At 42.3% G+C, this 19206-nt stretch overlaps 1 protein-coding gene across 1 annotated transcript in view; it reads right to left on the reverse strand.

Moving 5' to 3' along the window:
• Positions 1-18778, reverse strand: part of HHIPL2 (HHIP like 2) — a 21173-nt gene extending 2395 nt beyond the window's left edge. Inside the window, exons 1-7 of the mRNA XM_008074187.1 lie at positions 18407-18778; positions 14627-15279; positions 13551-13694; positions 11557-11888; positions 10257-10383; positions 6385-6530; positions 2767-2848 (exon numbers count right to left, since the gene is read on the reverse strand). Of these exons, the coding sequence (XP_008072378.1) occupies positions 2767-2848; positions 6385-6530; positions 10257-10383; positions 11557-11888; positions 13551-13694; positions 14627-15279; positions 18407-18727 (1805 nt within the window). The 5' untranslated portion in view covers positions 18728-18778. The remainder of the gene's footprint in view (positions 1-2766; positions 2849-6384; positions 6531-10256; positions 10384-11556; positions 11889-13550; positions 13695-14626; positions 15280-18406) is intronic.
• Positions 18779-19206: the final 428 nt, after the last annotated feature.

Consider the following 19206-nt stretch of genomic DNA (forward strand, 5'->3'; position numbering starts at 1 on the left):
TTTAGGGGCTCATATGAATACAATGGGACCCATCTGGGTAATCCAGAATGATCACTATATTTTAAGGTCCATAATCTTAATCACATCTGCAAAGTCCCTTTTGTCATGTAATGTAACATTCCCACAGGTTCTAGGGATTAAAGAGTGAATATCTTTAGGATGTACGTTATTATGACACCTTTACAGAATTCCCTCCCCTTGAATGTGGACTTGGTTTGGCAAATAGGATGCAATAGAGGTTATGAGATATACTGTGCAAGATTAAGTTAAGAAAAAGGCTGCAGCTTCCATTCTGGGGCATCTTTTTTTTTCTTTCTTGATCACTCATTCTGGGGAAGCCAGTTGCCGTGTCTTGAGGCAGACATAGAGTGGGGAAATCCATGGGATTCAGGGAAAAAAAGAATTTATATAGTGCTTAGGCACCATTCTGAATACTTTATAAATACTAACTCATTGAATCTTAATAACAACTCTCAGAGGTAGGTACTTATTATTATCCCCATATTTCAGAGGGTAAACTGAGACACATGCAGGTTAAGAAACAGGCCCACGGCCACACAGCTAGTCAGTGGCAAAGCTGAGATTCAAACCCATGCTCCAGAGTCCATGTTCTCAACCCCTGTATCTAGCTGCCACTAAAGGAAGGGCAGGAGGAGAAGACGGGAGGGGAAAAACAATACATTAGTCACTCAGTTGTGCCTTGGAATGCTGGGATTGGTGCATTTAGTGTAAAGACTGGCTGGATAAGTGAGCAGAGCAAAATCTGGTCCCACTGCTACAGAAGCTTTAAAAAGTATGAATGATTCGATGCAGTCATAACTGAACTGAGTGGGTAGTGTTGAAGTGACTTTCTTTTTTTTTTTTTGAGTTGGAGTCTCACTCTGTCACCCAGACTGGAGTGCAATGGCCGCTCCCGGCCACCGCAGCCTCAACCTGCTGGGCTCCAGCAATCCTTCCGCCTCAGTTTTCCAAGTAGCTGGAACTACAGACACGCGCTACCTCGCCCGGCTAATTTTTGATTTGTTGTAGAGATGAGGTCTTCTCAAGTTGCCCAGGCGGGTCTCGAACCCGCGGGCTCAGGTGAAGTGACTTATATCCACAGACAGTTGAGCTCCTGTTCTGTTCTCCCCCTGACTAGCTGTACCTTCAGTGAGTAACTTAACTTGCCTAGGATTCGTTTTTTTTATCTCTAGACTGAGGATGTTAACTTGCATCATCAGGGTCCTGTTAGTATTCAAAGAGAGCCTGCATGCGTGGCACTAGCACAGTGCCTGGCACACAGGAATAACTCCATAAATGAAAACTGGAGAGAAAGGTGAGCAAGTAAGGATGTCTTCAGGCTTTATGGTTGCTTTCTGTATGACCTCTCACAGCTGCTCTTATGAAAGAGGGAGTTCAACTATCCCCGTAAATCAACTAAAACTGCCAAAAGAAAGAACTCACACAGGAGGCCTGTTAGTGGAAAGAGCAGAACTCCCCACTGAGGCCTTATCACCCACCTGAAGTACTTTAAAGATCCTGGGCCTGCTTCATCCCTGGAGCACAGAGATATGCACAAAAGCAGATTAAGTAGAGGAGACAGCCCAGTACCAAACCCACCATTTGGCAACAAATGCCCCCACAGACTCAGAGACTGAGCCTCTTCCAAGGAACTTTTGAGAACGCACACACCAAAAGCCCTGTTGCCAGATGGAAGCTGAGCTGAGCTGGGCCTGGCCCCTGAACCCTGACCAATGGCTAGGCCTGTTTGCCTGATGCCTACTGAACACCAACCCAGATAGGGGTATCATGAGCCTCAGAGGGAAGTTCTCTTCTGCATATCTATCTGTAAGTTAATTCATAGGGAGACCTTCTTGCTTTGGGCAAGAATCTTGAGATAAGTAGAGTGCACTGACTCAGACTCAACAACCTCACAAATGGAAAGTTATGTGTGGCTTTTAACCTCACTGTTGGAGGCTAGTTAGCCTCTGAGAGAGGTGGGGGGAACAAAAACAGAAGTAAACAGCATAGAGTTCACCAAGTGAATAAACACTAAATTCCAGAAAAAGTCAGGTGGAGATACTGAGAAATCAAGGTATTTGCCAAAGTCTTCAAGATCTCAACGTAGCCCAGAAGAGAGCAGCAATAGTTAGCCAGGCTGTCAGAGGTGTGTGCCTGTTGTTAGATGACCCCAGACAAACATTTCCAGAAGCTTTTTTTTTTTAATTGGGGTTTCACTCTGTCGTCTAGGCTGGAGTATGGTGGCATGATTACGGCTCACCACAGCCTCCACCTCCTGGGCTCAGGTTATCCTTCTGCCTCAGCCTCCTGAGTAGCTGAGACACCCAGCTTTTGTGTGTGTGTGTGTGTGTGGAGACTGGGTCTTACTATGTTGCCCAGGCTGGTCTCAAACTCCTGGGATCAAGCAATCCTTCTGCCTCAGCCTCCCAAAGTGCTGGGATTATAGGCATGATCCATCATGCCCAATTTCGGAAGCATATTTTAAAAAATAAAAAAAAAGGAGTCACAGGACAAGACTAATCTTCCTGGAAAGACTCAAGATCCTCACTTGCAACTGCCAAGAGAACATTTCTCAAATATTGCATTATTCCCACAGATGCAGCATTCTACACAACTGTCTGCCCAAACAGCTTTTCATCTAAAGCCTAAATTTGCTTCATTGATAATTTCTGGTAATTCTTGGGGAGTGAAGACTGTTTTTATGATCTGCCATGGAGATGAGGACCAAGAAAACTTCACCTGAGAAGAAAATTATACCAATCTCACCGTGAAGGGTCAACAAATTTGTAAATAGATCCATGTGGTGCATAGGCACTTGGGTAAGAGGTGGCCAGGAAATACAGCTCCCCTATGGAAACAGGAATAGACAAACAATGACAGGACATCAGGCAGGGCTGGACACAGAGACAGATACACAGAAAAAGTCAAAATGAGGTTATGCCCCTAAAATGCAGTGACCCCCAAGAATTAAACCCCAGAAACCTGAGTGGCAGATCAGCTTCACTGAGCTCCTTGGGGACAATGTTCATCTTTAAAATCCCAAAGACTATCTCAGAGTGTGGCCCAGAAGTGGTGACTTCACACGTATGCTTAGTGGCCAGACAGACTTTTCATTTATCACGTCTTTGCTCACCAAAACTTGACCTTGGTGAATCTCCATTTCCTTCCCCACCTTTGTCATACTGATGAGGCTTCTCTGTGAACCCCTGGAAGCAGGCAGCCTACAGGTGAGGACGGCTTGTCAGCTGCTTCATCTTGTCCTTCTTGAGTCTGTTCCTTTCCCCTCAGCCTCACTCTCATTTTCCTCCTCATTCAGTCTTTGGACTCTGTATTTCCTTGTGACCATCCCACTCTTCAGCCTCTCCTCTGGGTCTTCTCTACACCACACAAAAATCACCTGTACCCACCCTCCCCTGCATTTCTTAGAAAGAACGCAGTTTCTTCCCAGTTCTTCCTGTTTCAACTCCAGAAAACATTGTTCCTTTCTTACAGTAACTACTTCATTCCAGCTTGCTTTATAGTTACTTGTGAGGGACAGTGTAGTACAGGGCTATGAGCCCCAACTTCAGAGTCAGGGAAGTCTGAGTTCAAATTTGTATAGCGCCAGTTATTAGCTACGTTATCTTAGGTGACCTCTTCACCTGCATAACCCTACAGATACCTGTTCATTTACAAAATGGGGCTCACAGTGCCTCAAATAATTGCTAGCTAGGTATTCAATTAGAAAGGGTTCAGTACTAGACAGTTACTATTACTTTCTTATCGCTCTACTCCTCAAGGGCTGGTGATGTGTCTCAAACAGCCTTGTGAACCTGGCACAATGTATGTGCAATTGCCCTGAATTAAATTTGCTTGCTGTTGTGCGCCTTATGCAATTCTCTCAATTTCATGGAAGAAGATGTCTATTAAGTTGCAAATTTGAAAACCTTGAAGCTTTATACATCTCTGGGTTATTTAAACAATTGCTCTTTGTGGACAACAGTGACCAGTGTCTGTCTTGGGCAAAGCATGAGGTTCACCATCTTTGCAGAGGTCCTACACAGGGCAGTAGCTACCTAACAAATTACACTTTTGTATACTGGCAAACCATATTTATAATCTTCCCTAGTAAGAGGTCTGAGGAGTTAGGACACCCCCTATCCTAGAGTCAGTTTGCCCTGTCTGATTGGAAACCCCAGACGCCATCCAAAGTGATTTCTGCCATTAGATAAATAAGGTGTCTACCAAGAGTGCACGTGTACACAGGTCACTCTCAGGCAGAGACCCCTCCAAACCATGCAAAGGTCTTCCAGGTCTGAAAAGAGAATTGAAAACCCTGCCTTGCTGTGTTCTCCCTATACATGACTGTAGTTGATATAAATTATATGTCTTCCATATGCCATGGACTTCCAATTATATTTTTAGAGGAAAACCATGCCAGAGGTAAATTTCATCTGCAGAGTCCAAGTGATATTTTTTAACATATATTTTAGAGGTAAAAAGAAAAAAAACTATAGTATGCCTTGTAAAACAAAAACACAAGCTGTGTGAATTTACTGCAAGCAAGGTAGGAATGTGCTTCAGTGACCGACATTCAGAAATCCAATCTATCAAATCTCTGCTAGGGGCAGCTCTGCACCAGTCGTTCACTCAGGAGTTCTCTATCTATACCAGCTGCCAACTCTAAGATCTAGAAAGTAAACTGTAGCAATAGTTGAGGCAGAGTTCAGGTCCCAACTAAAAAGTGACTTACCTAAAGCCAGTGGCTGATAATAAAACAATGAAATAATACTCAGATCTAAAAATGTCTCCAAGAGGGAAAGAATGTGTCAAGAGCAGAAAATATGAATCAGTTTATGTGAAAATACAAAAGCAAGAAACTCTGGGGAAAAAAAAAACTTGCCTAGGGAAGTTCAAATACAGGAACAGCTTTAGGGCTGCCCTTGGGCAATGGCTTGGGAACACCTTGGCAAGTTCACTCTGTAAAATTCAGCCAAGGACGCTTAGTTCTGATTGCCAGATGTACTGTTTGGTTTTTTAAAACTGCCTGTTTTCTACTGTGAGAAGCTTACAGGCACAACAAACCAAACCACAAAAGCCAGAGTGTCTGTGGCCTCCTGAAGAGAAACAAGTCACAGAAAATGGCAGCCTAGGGTCCCTGGGCAGGCCTGTCTCTGGGGGTCTACCCTCTGGGCGTGCTCTACCCTCTGGGGGCCCAGCACGACAGAGGCCCCACCACAGCCTGTAGTTTTCACATCACCCACTTTCCACTGGGCACCATCCTGCCAGCCTGTGGTTTCTCTTCTTTTTTATATGTTTGAGCTTCCAATTTGGAACTCATATAGACTTTTTCCTATTAAAAATGCTTGAATTTTCCAAAATACTCTCTTTCCTATAAAACACTCATCTCAAACTATCTATTCATCAGCTAGCTTGGAGGAAAGAGTGCAGGAGCTGACTGGATCTCTTTATACTCTACTCAAGTAAAGGACCGTACAGCTGCCCCATGGCTCAGAGTAGAAAGAAACCAAATATTTAGAAACTCTTCAAGGCTCTGGTTTGCAACTGTAGAGAATTCTAGGTCTAGAAGAGACCTGAGAGATCATTATATTCTCTTCTTTACCTATAAGCATGGCTAGATATAGTGCGAAATACTGAAAAGATTACTGTCCTCCGGTAAAGCAAAATAAAATTTGAAAATTTTATCTTTCAACATAAAACATAACTTTGTAAGGCTGGAATTAAAACTCAGTGGTCTGATTATAAAATTTTTGGAAACGTATTTGAACTAACTCTCTCTCTCTCTCTCTCATATACATGGACACGTCTTGCTTTAACTTTAGCTGATGCCCTCAACATGAGCCTAGTCTGTTCATTGAGTAACCTCCTACCAACTGTCTACCTTCCTTCAGATCCGTTAAAGAAGAAATTCTCTCTTGTTCACAAACTCTTGGCAGAGTCAGGAAAGAGTCTGCCTGGCCCAACCAGTGAGATGATCATCAGAGATACTCTCTCTGAGGCAACACCAGCAGGATAAGCACCCACTACCTGTTTGGTCTGGCCCACTCTTGGCCCTGCCCACATTCTTATGATTGTGCTTTAGAACAGATTTGCCCCCTACTATAAGTTGTGCGACTCCACCAAGAAAGAGTAGGTTGGCATTATTCTAGTCTGGTTCCTCACTGGTGAAATGGACATTATAATTACAGCGTGGGAGTGTTGTGAATAATAAATAAGGTGAAAATGTAAAGTGTTTAGAACAGAATCCAGCACATTATAAAAGATGACTAAATGATAATTATAATAGTAGACGTGGTAATTACCATTCAAATAAAAGTTCAGTTGATGTCTATGGTTACCAAACTTCCAATAGGCAGAAATCACATAACCCTGTACATTTGTTACCTGCCTCATCTTCAGCAAAGGAGATGATGAACTTGCTATAGGTGCTGATTAGCCCTGGGAAGGCACAGGAAGTCGTGCTGCCCAGGCAAATGTCCTGCTTCTTCCATTTCTTGGTTTTTCTATCTTCCTGCAAAGCCATAAGTTGACTAGATGAAAAAGAAAACCTTATATTTTAGGAATCCATATTTTCACCCTGCAGGATACTTTTTATCCTAGAATCAGGGGCCCTTGAGTACTAGGACTGGGTCTCCCATAAAGAAATCAATAACTGTCCCCAAGAACCAAAGAAGCTGAACCAAAGAAGCTGCTTCAGAGACACTGCAATCACCTATTTGCCCTAGATGGGGCAGCTCATTTTCGATTATAAAAGGAGTGCCCTGCAAAGGTGGCACCATTAAAAAATACCAATCTTATTTTTATTTGTGTGACCTTTGGCTAGCTCCTCAACATCGCTAAGCCTCAGTTTCCCCATTTTTAACATGGAGAGTGATAACATAATTTACCATAGTAGAAAGTTGTGAAGGTTAAATAAACTAATATGATAATTGTATTGTTCCCAGAATATAGTAAAGATTCAAAAAGTACTAACTGTTTTTTTAATTATTATTATAGTAGATAGATGTGTCATATCTCTCTGCTATCTGTCTGAATTAAAAGCAGGTTGTTAGAAGAAAGGGAAAAGGAAGTTGGGTAAGCCCAGGGCACTCATCAGAATCACCTAGAAAGTTTTATGGAAACAAAGATACCCAAACCCATTGTATATTAATCAAGTGATATGTATGGGGGTGGGGGTTTTGGGGGGAAAAAGAACAAAGATATCCCAAAGATCTAATGAGAGGTTATAAAAGACCTAGCCAATTAGTAAGTCTATCCCATCTCTGTAAGCAAGAATTGCAGCATGAAAATATAACATCCTTTCTAACTAAGACGGAATAATAGGAAAAATATTTAGCCTCCCTTCCTAAATAGCCAAAAAGCTGCACAAAATAGAACAAAATGACTTATAAGACACTGAAGATCAGGCAATATAGGAGTGTATTCACTGAGAAATAGGAAACAAAAAGGTGAGCCCTATATTTGTTCCAGTTTACTAGCTTGGAAGAGTTTCTAGCACAAGGAGGGAAAACACAGGCAAAGTTTAGAAGACTTGTTGAGCTGAAAAGACATTGGTGTGAGTCCAGGAGAGCAATGCAGTAAGAGTTTGCAGGACAAATATTGTAGAAAAGAAAACTGCTCAGAGAATGAACTCAAATTCCCCTCAAGAATTTATCAGCATTCTCAATAACAGATAAATGCAAGGAAACTACCTAATAAAAAGCAAAGGAGATAATTAGAGGGAAAAAATCTGAAGAATTAGTAATAACTGAAGAAAAGTACTGGCATTGGCAAAGGGTCAGGAATGGTTTAAGTATAAAATTCACAGGGCATTGGTGGCATTCTCAGGTGACATACTTGCTTCAGTAGTGAGCAGTAGAAAGCTCTAGAAAAAGCACCACTTTTGACCTGCTCAACTAGTATTAATGGCAAAACCTGAAAGGATCAAACTATTTCCAAGTAACCTAATTGTGGTCCAGAACAAAAATAAAAAATATTTATAGGAATATAAAAATATCCAGCATCTATGATGTTAGATTAATAATTTCTGGCATCCAGTAAAAAATTAGTAGGCAAGTGAAGAAGGAGGAAAATACAATCCATAATAAACAGTAAAATCAGTCAATCAAAATTGACATAGAACAGATACAGATTTTAAAACTAGCAGACAAGAACATTAAAACATGATTCGTGCTTTATTTCATGCTCAAAAAGTTAAGTAGAGACATAGAATATGTAAAAAAGACTCAAATCAAGTTTCCAGAGCTGAAAAATACAATGAATAAAACGTATTCGATTTTTAAAATACATTCATACACACACACACACAGCTGGGATGAATGGCTGGTTTAGACATTACAGAAGATTCATAAACTAAGACACAGCAACAGAAACTATCCAAAAATAAAACACAGGTTTTTAAAAATGTAAATATGCATAAATCATCAATGAACTGTGGGAAAACTATAAGCAGCCCTGATATGCATGTAATTAGAGTCTCCAGATAAAAAGAGAGAAAGGGAGTGGAAAAACAGAAAAAAAAATTGAAAAAATAATAACCAAAAACTTTCCATATTTAGCGAAAGCTATAAACTCACAGATCTAATGCAACAAGCTCCAAGCACCAGAAATATAAATAAGATGAAACCAAAGCATATCTTAATGAAATTGAACAAAACCAACAATAAAGAAAAAATCTTAAAAACAGAGGAAAAAACTTCACATTATGTACGAAAGAGCAAATATAAGGGTGACATCTGATTTCTCACTGGAAAAGATGCAAGCCACAAAATAGTGGGGCAAGCTTTTTTTAAAGAAATAAAGAAAAACATGTCAACATAGAATTCTACATCTAGTGAAAATATTTTTCAAAAATCAAGGAAAAATAAAGACTGCAAAGGTGAAAATAATTTATCACTCTAGACCCATTAAACAAGAAATATTAGGCCCGGGGCAGTAGCTCATGCCTGTAATCCCAGCACTTAGAGAGGCAAAGTTGAGAGGGTCACTTGAGCCCAGGAGTTTGAGACCAACCTGGGAAACATTGCAAGACCTCATTCTCTACAAAAATAAAAAAATTAGCCATCAACAATACAGAAAATAGATGACTAAATTGTGGTCTATTCATACAACTGAATATTAAAAAGCAATACAAAGACAAACTACTGATACATGCAACAACATTGATTAATCCCACAGACATCATTGAATGAAAGAAGCCAGACACAAAAAGAAGAGTATATACTATATGATCCCATATATATATAAAGTTCCAAAAGCAAAACTAATCTGTGGTGAGAGTAGTTACTTCTGGCTGGTGTGTGTGTGTGTGTGCATGTATAAGAGAGAGGGAAGGAGGGAGGGAGGGAGGAATAGTATTAACAGGTAATAGGCAAGAAGAAACCTTTCGGTGTGATGAAAATGTTCTGCATCTTGCTATAGTTAGTGATATACAGTATATAGTATACATAAGAGGGACCCAAAATATGGAATTTATTTATAAAAAATTATGTCTTCTTACATGTTTAAAATTCAGTCACCTTAAAACTACTCTCTATTGAGACACTTTTTTGACTGCTCAAAACAGATTTTGAACTTGTCAATTGTGATGCCTCTTAGTGCTTCTGCTGTTTTTTGTTTGGTTGGTTTTTTTGTTTGTTTGTTTGTTTGTTTTTTTGCTTTTCACATCAGCAAAATGTTTCCTTTGAAAACCTTTTTAATCCAGGGAGATGTTTTTTAAAAAGTCACCCAGGGCAAGATTGGGAGAATAGGGAGGGTGGGGCATGGAGGGCATGCCATTTTTGGTCAAAAACTACTGAATACTCAGTGCAGTAAGGGCAGGTGTGTAGTCATGGTGGAAGAACCAGACACCTGTTTGTCACAACTCAGGACACTTCTTCTGCAAATCGTGACACAACCTTCTCAAAACTTCCAGATAAAAACTTTGGTTGACCATTTGAGGAACAAATTTTGAGTATATTACAAGGGGCCTGCTCTCCAAAAGATAATTTCTTTAAAAAAAAAAAAAAACTCAAACATCTGTAAAACTTTATACAATCAAGTTCTTAAGAGATTGTATTTCACTATATATGTTATACCCGTATTTTATGTATATCTATTTATTTCAAAATGTTTTAAACATAACTATTTTACATATCCACCTATATAATAAACCAATTTCTTGTCCAATAAATACTACAAAAATAATTTTTCTAAAGTTATATCTCAGTAAAAATGTCAAAATAAAAAAGGAAGAGAGGACATCAACCCTTCCTTACCCACTCATAAAGTCTCCAAAGATGTAGAGGCCATTGAGATTTGGAGATTCACACCCACGGTAGACATAACCTCCAGTGACTGACTTCCCCACCGCATGGCCGTAAGCATAGATTGGCAGAATGTCATCTGTCCAGGAACAAGGAAAGAGAGTGAGTGCCATGACCAAAAATTGGAAGCTCCAAGGAGGAAGAAAGGGGCTTTTTAATTCAGTTGCCTGATTCAGTGAAGAACACGTTTATCTCTTGGTCTTCAGGAGGACAAGCAAGCAAATGAATCGTGTTTATTTTTCTCAGTAGATCAGTTACAATTCTTGTGAACATCTCACTTGACTGTTATCTACAGACACAGAGGAAGCCAAAAGTTTCCCCCATCTATGAGGCAATAACCTGGAAATCCACACATATTTTTCCCCTAGGCTGATGTGGCAGATACTATACTAATATGGTGGGGGTCTCTAAGACTACTATGTAACTTAGTGAACAAAAAGACTAAGCAATAGTGATAGAGTCAAAACACTGAAATTTTGAACCAGGTGGAGGAGTTTCTAAAGCACATCTTGATTATTGATGTTTAGGACTTGCCCTCTGACTTGACTATATGCAGAATATCATTTTACTGGGTTGTCCCAGTTGGGAAATAAAAACATACAGTCACCAATTTCTCTCTGCCAGTGGTTCTCAAAATAGTATGCCCAAAAATCACATGGGTAACTTATTTAAAATACAGATATCTAGGTCAATCCTATTCCCCTAATCCACCCAAAATTCAGATCCATTAGGTTGGAAGTAGAGCCTAGGAACGGACTTTTTTTAAAAAAATAAGTCTGGGTCTCACTCTGTTTCCCCAGCTGGCATGCAGTGGCACAATCATGGCTCACCACAGGCTCCACCTCCTGGGCTCAAGCAATCCTCCCACCTCAGCCTCCTGAGTAGCTGGGATTACAGACACATACCACCATGCCCAGCTAATTTTTTTTATTTCATATAAAGACAGGGTCTCGCTATGTTACCCAGGCTGGTCTCGATCTCGTGGGCTCAAGCGATTCTCCCACTTCAATCTCCTAAAGTGCAGAGATTACAGGCATGAGCCACTGTGCCTGACCAGGAATGTACTTTTTTAGCAGACACAGGTGTCTCTGGTACCAACGGCTGGAGGACCACTTGGAGAAGTACTGTTCCACGGGACACAAGCAAGTCCCTATGTAAACAACCTTCAGGGCAAGACACTCAGGTTTTATTTACCTCTACCTCCAACCAACTTAATTCATCCAAGAAACCACCCAAAAAGCATCCTACTTACCCAAAGAGGCATTGTGACAAAGTTTTTTGTCATAACATTCAAACCCTTCCTTTGCCCTCCAGCCATAGTTCCCTCCTTTGATGATGAGGTCAACTTCTTCAAACCTGTTCTGGCCCACGTCCCCACAGAATATCCGGCCTCGACCCTCGCGTGTGGCGGGGTCTCCTCGGTCCACGGCACAGCGCCACATGTTTCTAATCCCATAGGCATAGATGGCAGGATGGGTCCCTGGTTCAGAAACAAACGGATTGTCCAAAGGGACTCGGTACCGCTTGCCATCTGAGCCTGCTCCATTCACATCGATCCTTAACACTTTACCCAGCAGGGAACTTCTGAAAAAAAGAAGGCCAAGCGACAGACACAGGTAAGCAAAGGCACAAGACTGGAAAAGACCACCCAGAAAGGCTGATTTACAGCCAATGCCCAGAGATTGCTGGTATTCACATGGGGAGTCGTGACTTACAATTTTCTTTTAAAGATATACTTGATCTTAAGACCACTCTATTTTGGGTTCAAGGAGAACCACTAAGCAAAAGTTCGGTGTGATCCCTTGCCATGTAATCCTGAGCAAGTAGCAGCTTCAATTTTTAATTTTAACAACAAGGATGGCTTCTCTCTGCTTTGGCCTAATACTATCAATTTTTTAAAGAAGCTAGGTGAATTCTTCCTCATTTATTCTGCCAATTACTATGGTCTCTTGGCTCACTTTCCTCATTTCTAAAGCGGGGGAGAGGAACTGTTGGTCTTGCACCGCAACTTCTTGTGAGAATGAGAAATCCCACAACCAAGGTAAAGGGTCTGGGATCTAATGGGCACACGAGGCGGCTATTATATTCAATACATTGATGTTATTTACCTTGCAGTGTGAGTGTGATGTAGGGTTAAATGAGTTATTGTATATGTAGCATTTAATGCAATTCCTGAATCACAGTAGTTATTCTACAAATATTAACTTTGTATTATTATTAACCTTAATATTTTTATTACTAGGAATAACAAGAGCTAAATGCTTACTAGCTGCAAAGGGCAGAAGGACCACATGATCTTTATCTAGAAAACACAGCATCACTGGACTCTGGCACCACGTTGTCTGAGTTGAAATTCTTATTCTGCCACGGCTTACTCTACGACGTCTATGCTCTGTTTTCTTGTCTGTAACATAGCTATCATAATACTTATACTTCATGGACTCATTCATTTCATGTGTATCTATGGAGTGGCTTACTTGTGCCAGGTACTTTTCTACGGGGTGGTGATACACCAGTTAACAAAACAGATATAAATTCTTGCCCTTGAAGTTTATTATACTTATGTCCTTGAATACATGTAAAGTATTTAGAACAGTACCTGACAGGCAGCAAGCACCCAGTACACACTGGGTCCCACTAGCTAACTTCTCATGTGTTTCCAGGGCCTACCACAGTGGCTGGGACACTGTGCTCAGTAGTATAATTGAGTTCAATTGCAATAAATGATTACTGCAGTGAATAGTGTCCTGCTAATATACGGGGATGCCAAAAAAAGATATACACATTTTAAGTATGACATTTGCTCAAAAGACGGTGTTAATCAAATGAACACTAGAGTCACCAAATGATAGGCAGGACAGTCAAAGAAAACAGTGGAAGCACGGTTGAGCGAGCATCACACTACACATTGCTATCGAAATCTAATTCAACTTTGTAAAGTCATACATAGATAAAATCTCTTAAAATGTGTATACATTTATTTTGCAGTACCCCCTGTATATTTAAAATTCAGAATTCTTCTCTATATAGCACACTGAGAGTTGTATTGAACATACATAATATTAACTACCAAAGTACACTAAGTTTGAAATTTATAGGATGGGAAACTAAACAGTCTCCCTGTTTGCCTCAGTAAAAGGGACCACACCTTGCAGTGTGCAATTTGGGTTTGACACCATCTTCTCAAAAACACCGCACCAGGGGCCCACACTAAAGGGACAGGGGCCCAGCCTCCATCTAGCTTACTTGTTCTGAGCATTCCCAAATGTGCCAAAGGGGTCCCCAGCTTGTCCGCCATCTCCAGTAAATATGTACATAAAGCCATCCAGGCCAAAAAGAAGTTGTCCACCATTATGATTTGAGGCTGGTTCTTCTATCTCCATGATGACCCTGGAAGAGAAAAAGAAACCATGCATTAAGTTTTGATACAAGCTGAAACTGTGTCTTCTTGAGATAGCCAAAAACGACTGGTCTAAGCCACCAAGATATGCCAAGCTGGCCAAGACCTGCTTCTGAGTTTCCAGGGGTTACAAAGTGGGTAGCTTTGGGGCTCTGAGATGCCCCATATTTTCTGGTATGACTCCTTCATGGATCATTTTTCTTTCATACCATGACTTCATGAGCTATAGATTCAACCAGGGTAACAATCATACTTTTCTAGGTCTTGCACTTACTCTCTGCTCTACCAGAACTCTCCATTCTGTCCTTTGAGCAATTTAGCAGGGATTACTCTATCAGTTCTTCATGCTCTTTCTAATCATCAACCTATTAATAATAGGAAAAGAGACAAGGCAGAAAGAAGGAAAGAAGGCAGAGGTGGTAAAGTGGAAGAAGCATGAGCTTGGGGTCAATTAGAACTAAGTTTTCTTCTGACCATGCATCAATAGCTTGATAACCTTGTGCCATCTCCTCAAATACACTGCATCAGGGTCTCACTCTAAGGGGAGAGATTCAACATCCAAGATCAAGGGTCTGGGATCCAATGGCCAAACAATAAACAGAGGTTGCTTTTATATTTAATATATTGATATTATTTATAATCATTTCTCAAACCCTATGGCTGCTAGTCCTTGCTGACCCTCAGTGAAGACAAGCAAATATGGCTTCTGCAATTATGGTACTGGCGAGGTGATGGCAATACCCCCATCAAGTGACTTGACTCAAGAGTCTAACTTGAGCTGTCCTCAATCAACAATGAGTCCTTTATGAACATTTTAAGTTAGTGCTCTAAAGCCAGTCAAGTTCCCTTCTATCATCTCCGAAGTCTGACTGGAATTATTTTGGAACACAGTGCCAAGTTGCCGATTCTTGTGAGTGCCTACCTCTCTGATTTCAGGTCAGCTTTGTTGGGATCAGCCCGAGAAACCTTCATCTCACTAATCCGGATCTTTTCTACCTTCTTCTTGCCCAGGCATGAATAATAAATATAGAACTTGCGATTGTGGTGGAATTTGGGGTGGAAAGCCAAGCCCAAGAAGCCTCTCTCATCCCCAATCCATGGAGTGGTCAACACGATGTTCTTGAGGTCCAAGAAGGGTTGTTCCAGGCGACTCCCATCCGGGAGATAGACCCACACAACTCCTATCTGCTCAGCAACAAAGAAGCGATGGGTGCCATCTCCAGCATGGACCATAGAGACGGGGTTCCTCAGCCCATTGGCCACCTCAGTCAGGCAGAGTTGCAGGCAGCCCTGATGGTCCTTGGCCACCACACCCAAGTTGCGGTTGAGATAGTCATTTCTCAGGACATTGGGGAAGCAATAGTCCTTGTCAGGAAGGTTAAGGAGGTGGCAAAAACGGGCACCATCCTTTCCTTGGAACTCCTGGAGGCCACGGTCATTGGTCAACAGGGAGATAGCAGAGTGGCAACTAGAATGGAATGCAGAGCAGTAGTCAGAGCAGAGACCAGGAAGGTTCCGGAGGGGTGTGTGAGGGTTCTCAGCATCGTAGAGGTGGGCTGCGTAGGGCGAGCACTCCTAGAAAAGAAAAGGAACCTCAGTCTCAGCAGTCAGACAGGCAATGGGGCTTGTCTCCATTTTTAAGTTAGCAGGAAAAAAAGTGATGTAGGAAAAAAATCAGCATTCTAAAGTTTTTGTTATCAACTACTGATAAACCACTTTCCCCTATGACCCAAATTTTCTACCTAGTTAATGTTCCTGGAAGACAGAAAGGGTGGGGGTTGAGGAATCTCTCATATTCACTATACTATCTCTAGCCTTTCAGCTCAGTTCTTGGCACAAAGTTTTAATAACTGATGAATGAATATTTTTTTCGAGGGAGATAGTACTAAATTTCTCAATCTTTCCTTTTTTCTTAAAAAAGAAATGACAAGGTCTCTGCTCTATCACCTAGGCTGGAGTGCAGTGATGCAGTTATAGCTCACTGCAGCCTCAAACTCTTGGGCTCAAGTGACCCTCCCGGCCTCCCCGTGCACTGGGATTACAGGCACGAGCCACTGTGTCCAGTCTCCCTTTATAATAAATGCTGTATCTATAAGATTTTATTTCTTTATACAAATATGAAACAATTTATCACAAGTTTTACATTTGTTCAATCTGACTGTTGGATATACAGTGTCAACTATTTGATTTTCTGTGCTTTTTCATATTTTAAAAATATTTTACAATTAAAAGCAAAATTATCAAAGTGAACACTCGCTGTGTCACTTTCAAAGATTAGGCATCCAGCAATCTCTTCACTTATTTATTTAAGTGTTTTATATATGCAAAGGACCATGCTGGAAGCTATGCACACCTGAATTGTGACTATCAGGCAGTATGACTGCTCTTTACACAAACATATGAGGACCACATGCCCACAGGAATTTCTGCTACTCAGACCTTCTTAGACTATAATATGTTGTAGGAGAAAAACAGAATATTGTGGGCAGACAAGCAACTCCCAGGAAGACAAAGGCAACTGAAATTAGGAAGAAAGGTTGGCTGAAAGGGGCTGTGGAGTAGAGCAGAATCCACCAGCCCAAGAGACCTCTTTTGATCACCAGCTGGCCTGTACAGAGCCGTCTCGTTCACTTCTGTGTTTCCATCACTTCACAAAGGGAAGAGCTGCGCCGCTCTTCATGTGTGTGTGAGTTCCATGTTCTCTCATTTCCCCTGACTGTAGATTGCAGAGCAAGCTCCGGGTCACTGGGTAGAGAGGAGGAAGGAGCCTACAGACTCACAGAGGCTCTCTTGAACTGTTTCCATTCAGGACAATTTGTCAGAGCTGCTACCAAGAAGTAACATGACCTGCTCTTAAGTGTCCCTTTATGGACTCTGTCCCCTCTTAGAAAGTGTGAAAAAGAGAGAGGAAACTGGAATAAGGACGAAATACCAGGGACTACAAGGGGCCTGTAGAAATAGAACCCCTCTATGGCATATTCTTATGCAGCCATTTAGATTTTGCAAAGTTGCTTTTACTCAGTTAGCTCGGCAATTCAACATATGTTCCCCTACTTTAAGGGCGAGAGAAATAAAGCCCACGAAGAGTCTCTCTCATGTGACCCTCCTATGGAGTCTCTCTAGTGTGCCAGTGCATTGATCGTGACACAGCAGTGAGAGAAATGCACCAAGTCTCTGTTCTAGTGGAGTGTGCACTTGCAGGTGCTCAGAAAACCATCAAGAAAATGGGCAAGTGCTGTTGTTACTTTACTTCGGCTTAGTGTGATCAAAAGGCCCAAGACTGGGAGTCTCAGCACCTAGATCTGTGCCCCAAGACTGTTTGAATAAGTCATTTAAAACTCCTGATTCCTCATCAGTTAAGTGGGGGTTATAATAACTGCCTGTAGAATTGTTGCTGGGTACGCATCACAGCTTCAGGGGGAAAAAGAGGGCCTTGTACATTTTAATAAATAGAAACGCATTTGTTAATAATAATTTCAGGTTGTTTGGCTGAAATTATTCTTATTCCACAAATCCCTAAAACAAGAGAGCTGCTAGCATTGGCTTTCTGAAACCTCCTGCAAGAGGGAAGGGGGAAGAGAAGACATTTCTGCAAGGGGAGATCTCAGAAGTAAATAGTCTCAGTGCTGCTCATAAAAGCTCAGTTTCCACCCAAATGGTTATCTCAGAGTTAATTCTGTTGGAAACAGCCGAGAGACAGTGCCAAGATGACAGCATACAGCCCCGGGCAGTGCCACCCAGGTGGCTGGTTTCTGTGCCAGGCTCAGCCATAATTCCGCCTAAACTCTGAGAAGCTCAGTTAACTATTCTGTGCCCTGCATGAGGAGTTGAGGTGGCCAGTGTCTCCAGAAGAGTGGCAGTAGGAGTCATGAAGAGATGCCCAAGGATAGCCAAGTAATTGTGCCGATATGCCTAGGAGGGTCTCAGATTAAAAAAATCTGCCTGGACTTCCTATCTTTCACCTTCAACACATCATTAGAGCACTTCTCCTCCCCATGCACCCTCCAGCGCTGACCACCTGCCCTTGCGCCTCTAAACATCCTTTTCCCACAAGGTAGATATGTTCAGCCTGCACCCACTGTTTTCAGGCTGGACTCCACTAAGGCAATGCCACCCAGGCATGTGGATTTTGACACCGGAATAAGAAACTCTGTGAGTCATTGCCACTCAGCAGCTTAAAGTTCTCTCATCCAGCTCTGGAATTCTGGGCAGACAGGACGCTGGAGAGAGTCTTCCAATCCCTGTCTACCATCATGCTCACAAAAGACACCCCCCCGGCACAAATCACTCATATGAGTGAGGACTGCACTCCAGCAGTCCTTGCTCATTATTCCATCACTTACTCACTCCATAAATGTAAATGTCATGGGTGTAAGTGTCCGCTATCCAAGCCCTGCAAGGAGGATGCCAACAATGGCTGCTCTGAGAGTTCCATGATGATTATACTCATTCTCCCGAGGTCTAGGGGAAAATCATGGCCAGCAGAACCCCAGAGGGAAAGCTTTGGAGAACCCATGGAAACCAAACTCAGCACACCCTCACCTCAGTGTGCCTGTCCAAAGCCACAGTTCCAAGGTGAGGCACCTGGCAGGTGAGCTTCTGAGGGACTTTCCTCCAGCACCCATACCATGCAGCCCAGTACCCCCAACCACCAGGGATGGAAGGCATTTTTCACTTCCCTCAAGGTTATGCTCAGGCCTACCTGACAAAGGATGTCTTTAATGTAACCTCCACACAGCTCATGGCTCTTCAGATCAAAGTATTCCATGATGTCCCAGTATCGGGCAGCAATGCGGCGGTCCTTGTACTGGTCACAGCAGCCAAAGGACTCATAGTCAGAGCAAAATTCCAGGTGCAGGGGAGGCTGGAAGGGAGGCTTGTAATCCAGGCACTGGGGGTGTCCCTGTAGCAAGCCCATCTGGCCCAGTAAGAATGTGAGGCAGAAGCAGAAACTACCTGAAGAGAGCCAGGGGCCCCGGCAGCTCAGACCATCTCGCAGACTAGGAATGGACCTTCCCAGCATTTTGGCTTTGGGAACACTCAGGCTGCTGTGTTTGCTCAGGTTGGCTTCCCTGCTCTGTCCAAGTTCCCTCCCTCTCTTCCTCCCCCCAGCCCACCCCGTTTTCTCTTCCTTCTCTTCTCCTCCTCCCTCCACCAGGTTCACTGAAGTGGATTCTGAGCAGTGTCCCTTCTGTGACCCTGGTAGGTTAATCATCCCTTGTGAAACAGTGGGAGGGGACCCTATCCCCTTTTATCCCATCTAAATGTGAAGTCAGCACAAGGGTTCACCCCAGTGCTGTGTTATGGGGGCACATGGTTGCTTAGCCAAAAAGTGCAGTAGTGTCAATGGCAAAGGTTCTGTGATTGATTAAGGCTGCAAATAATCCCTGCCATGCAGGGAGGCCAGGAAATTCTCACTTGCTGACTGTTTCTTCCCAGGCAGAGCAGCCCAGAGTCACCATGAGAACACTACACGTTACATGGTCCCAGACATCAGACTCT

The sequence above is a fragment of the Carlito syrichta genome, unplaced genomic scaffold (assembly GCF_000164805.1).
Source record: "Carlito syrichta isolate Samal-C Ts95f unplaced genomic scaffold, Tarsius_syrichta-2.0.1 Scaffold116229, whole genome shotgun sequence".
Classification (NCBI taxonomy): domain Eukaryota; kingdom Metazoa; phylum Chordata; class Mammalia; order Primates; family Tarsiidae; genus Carlito; species Carlito syrichta.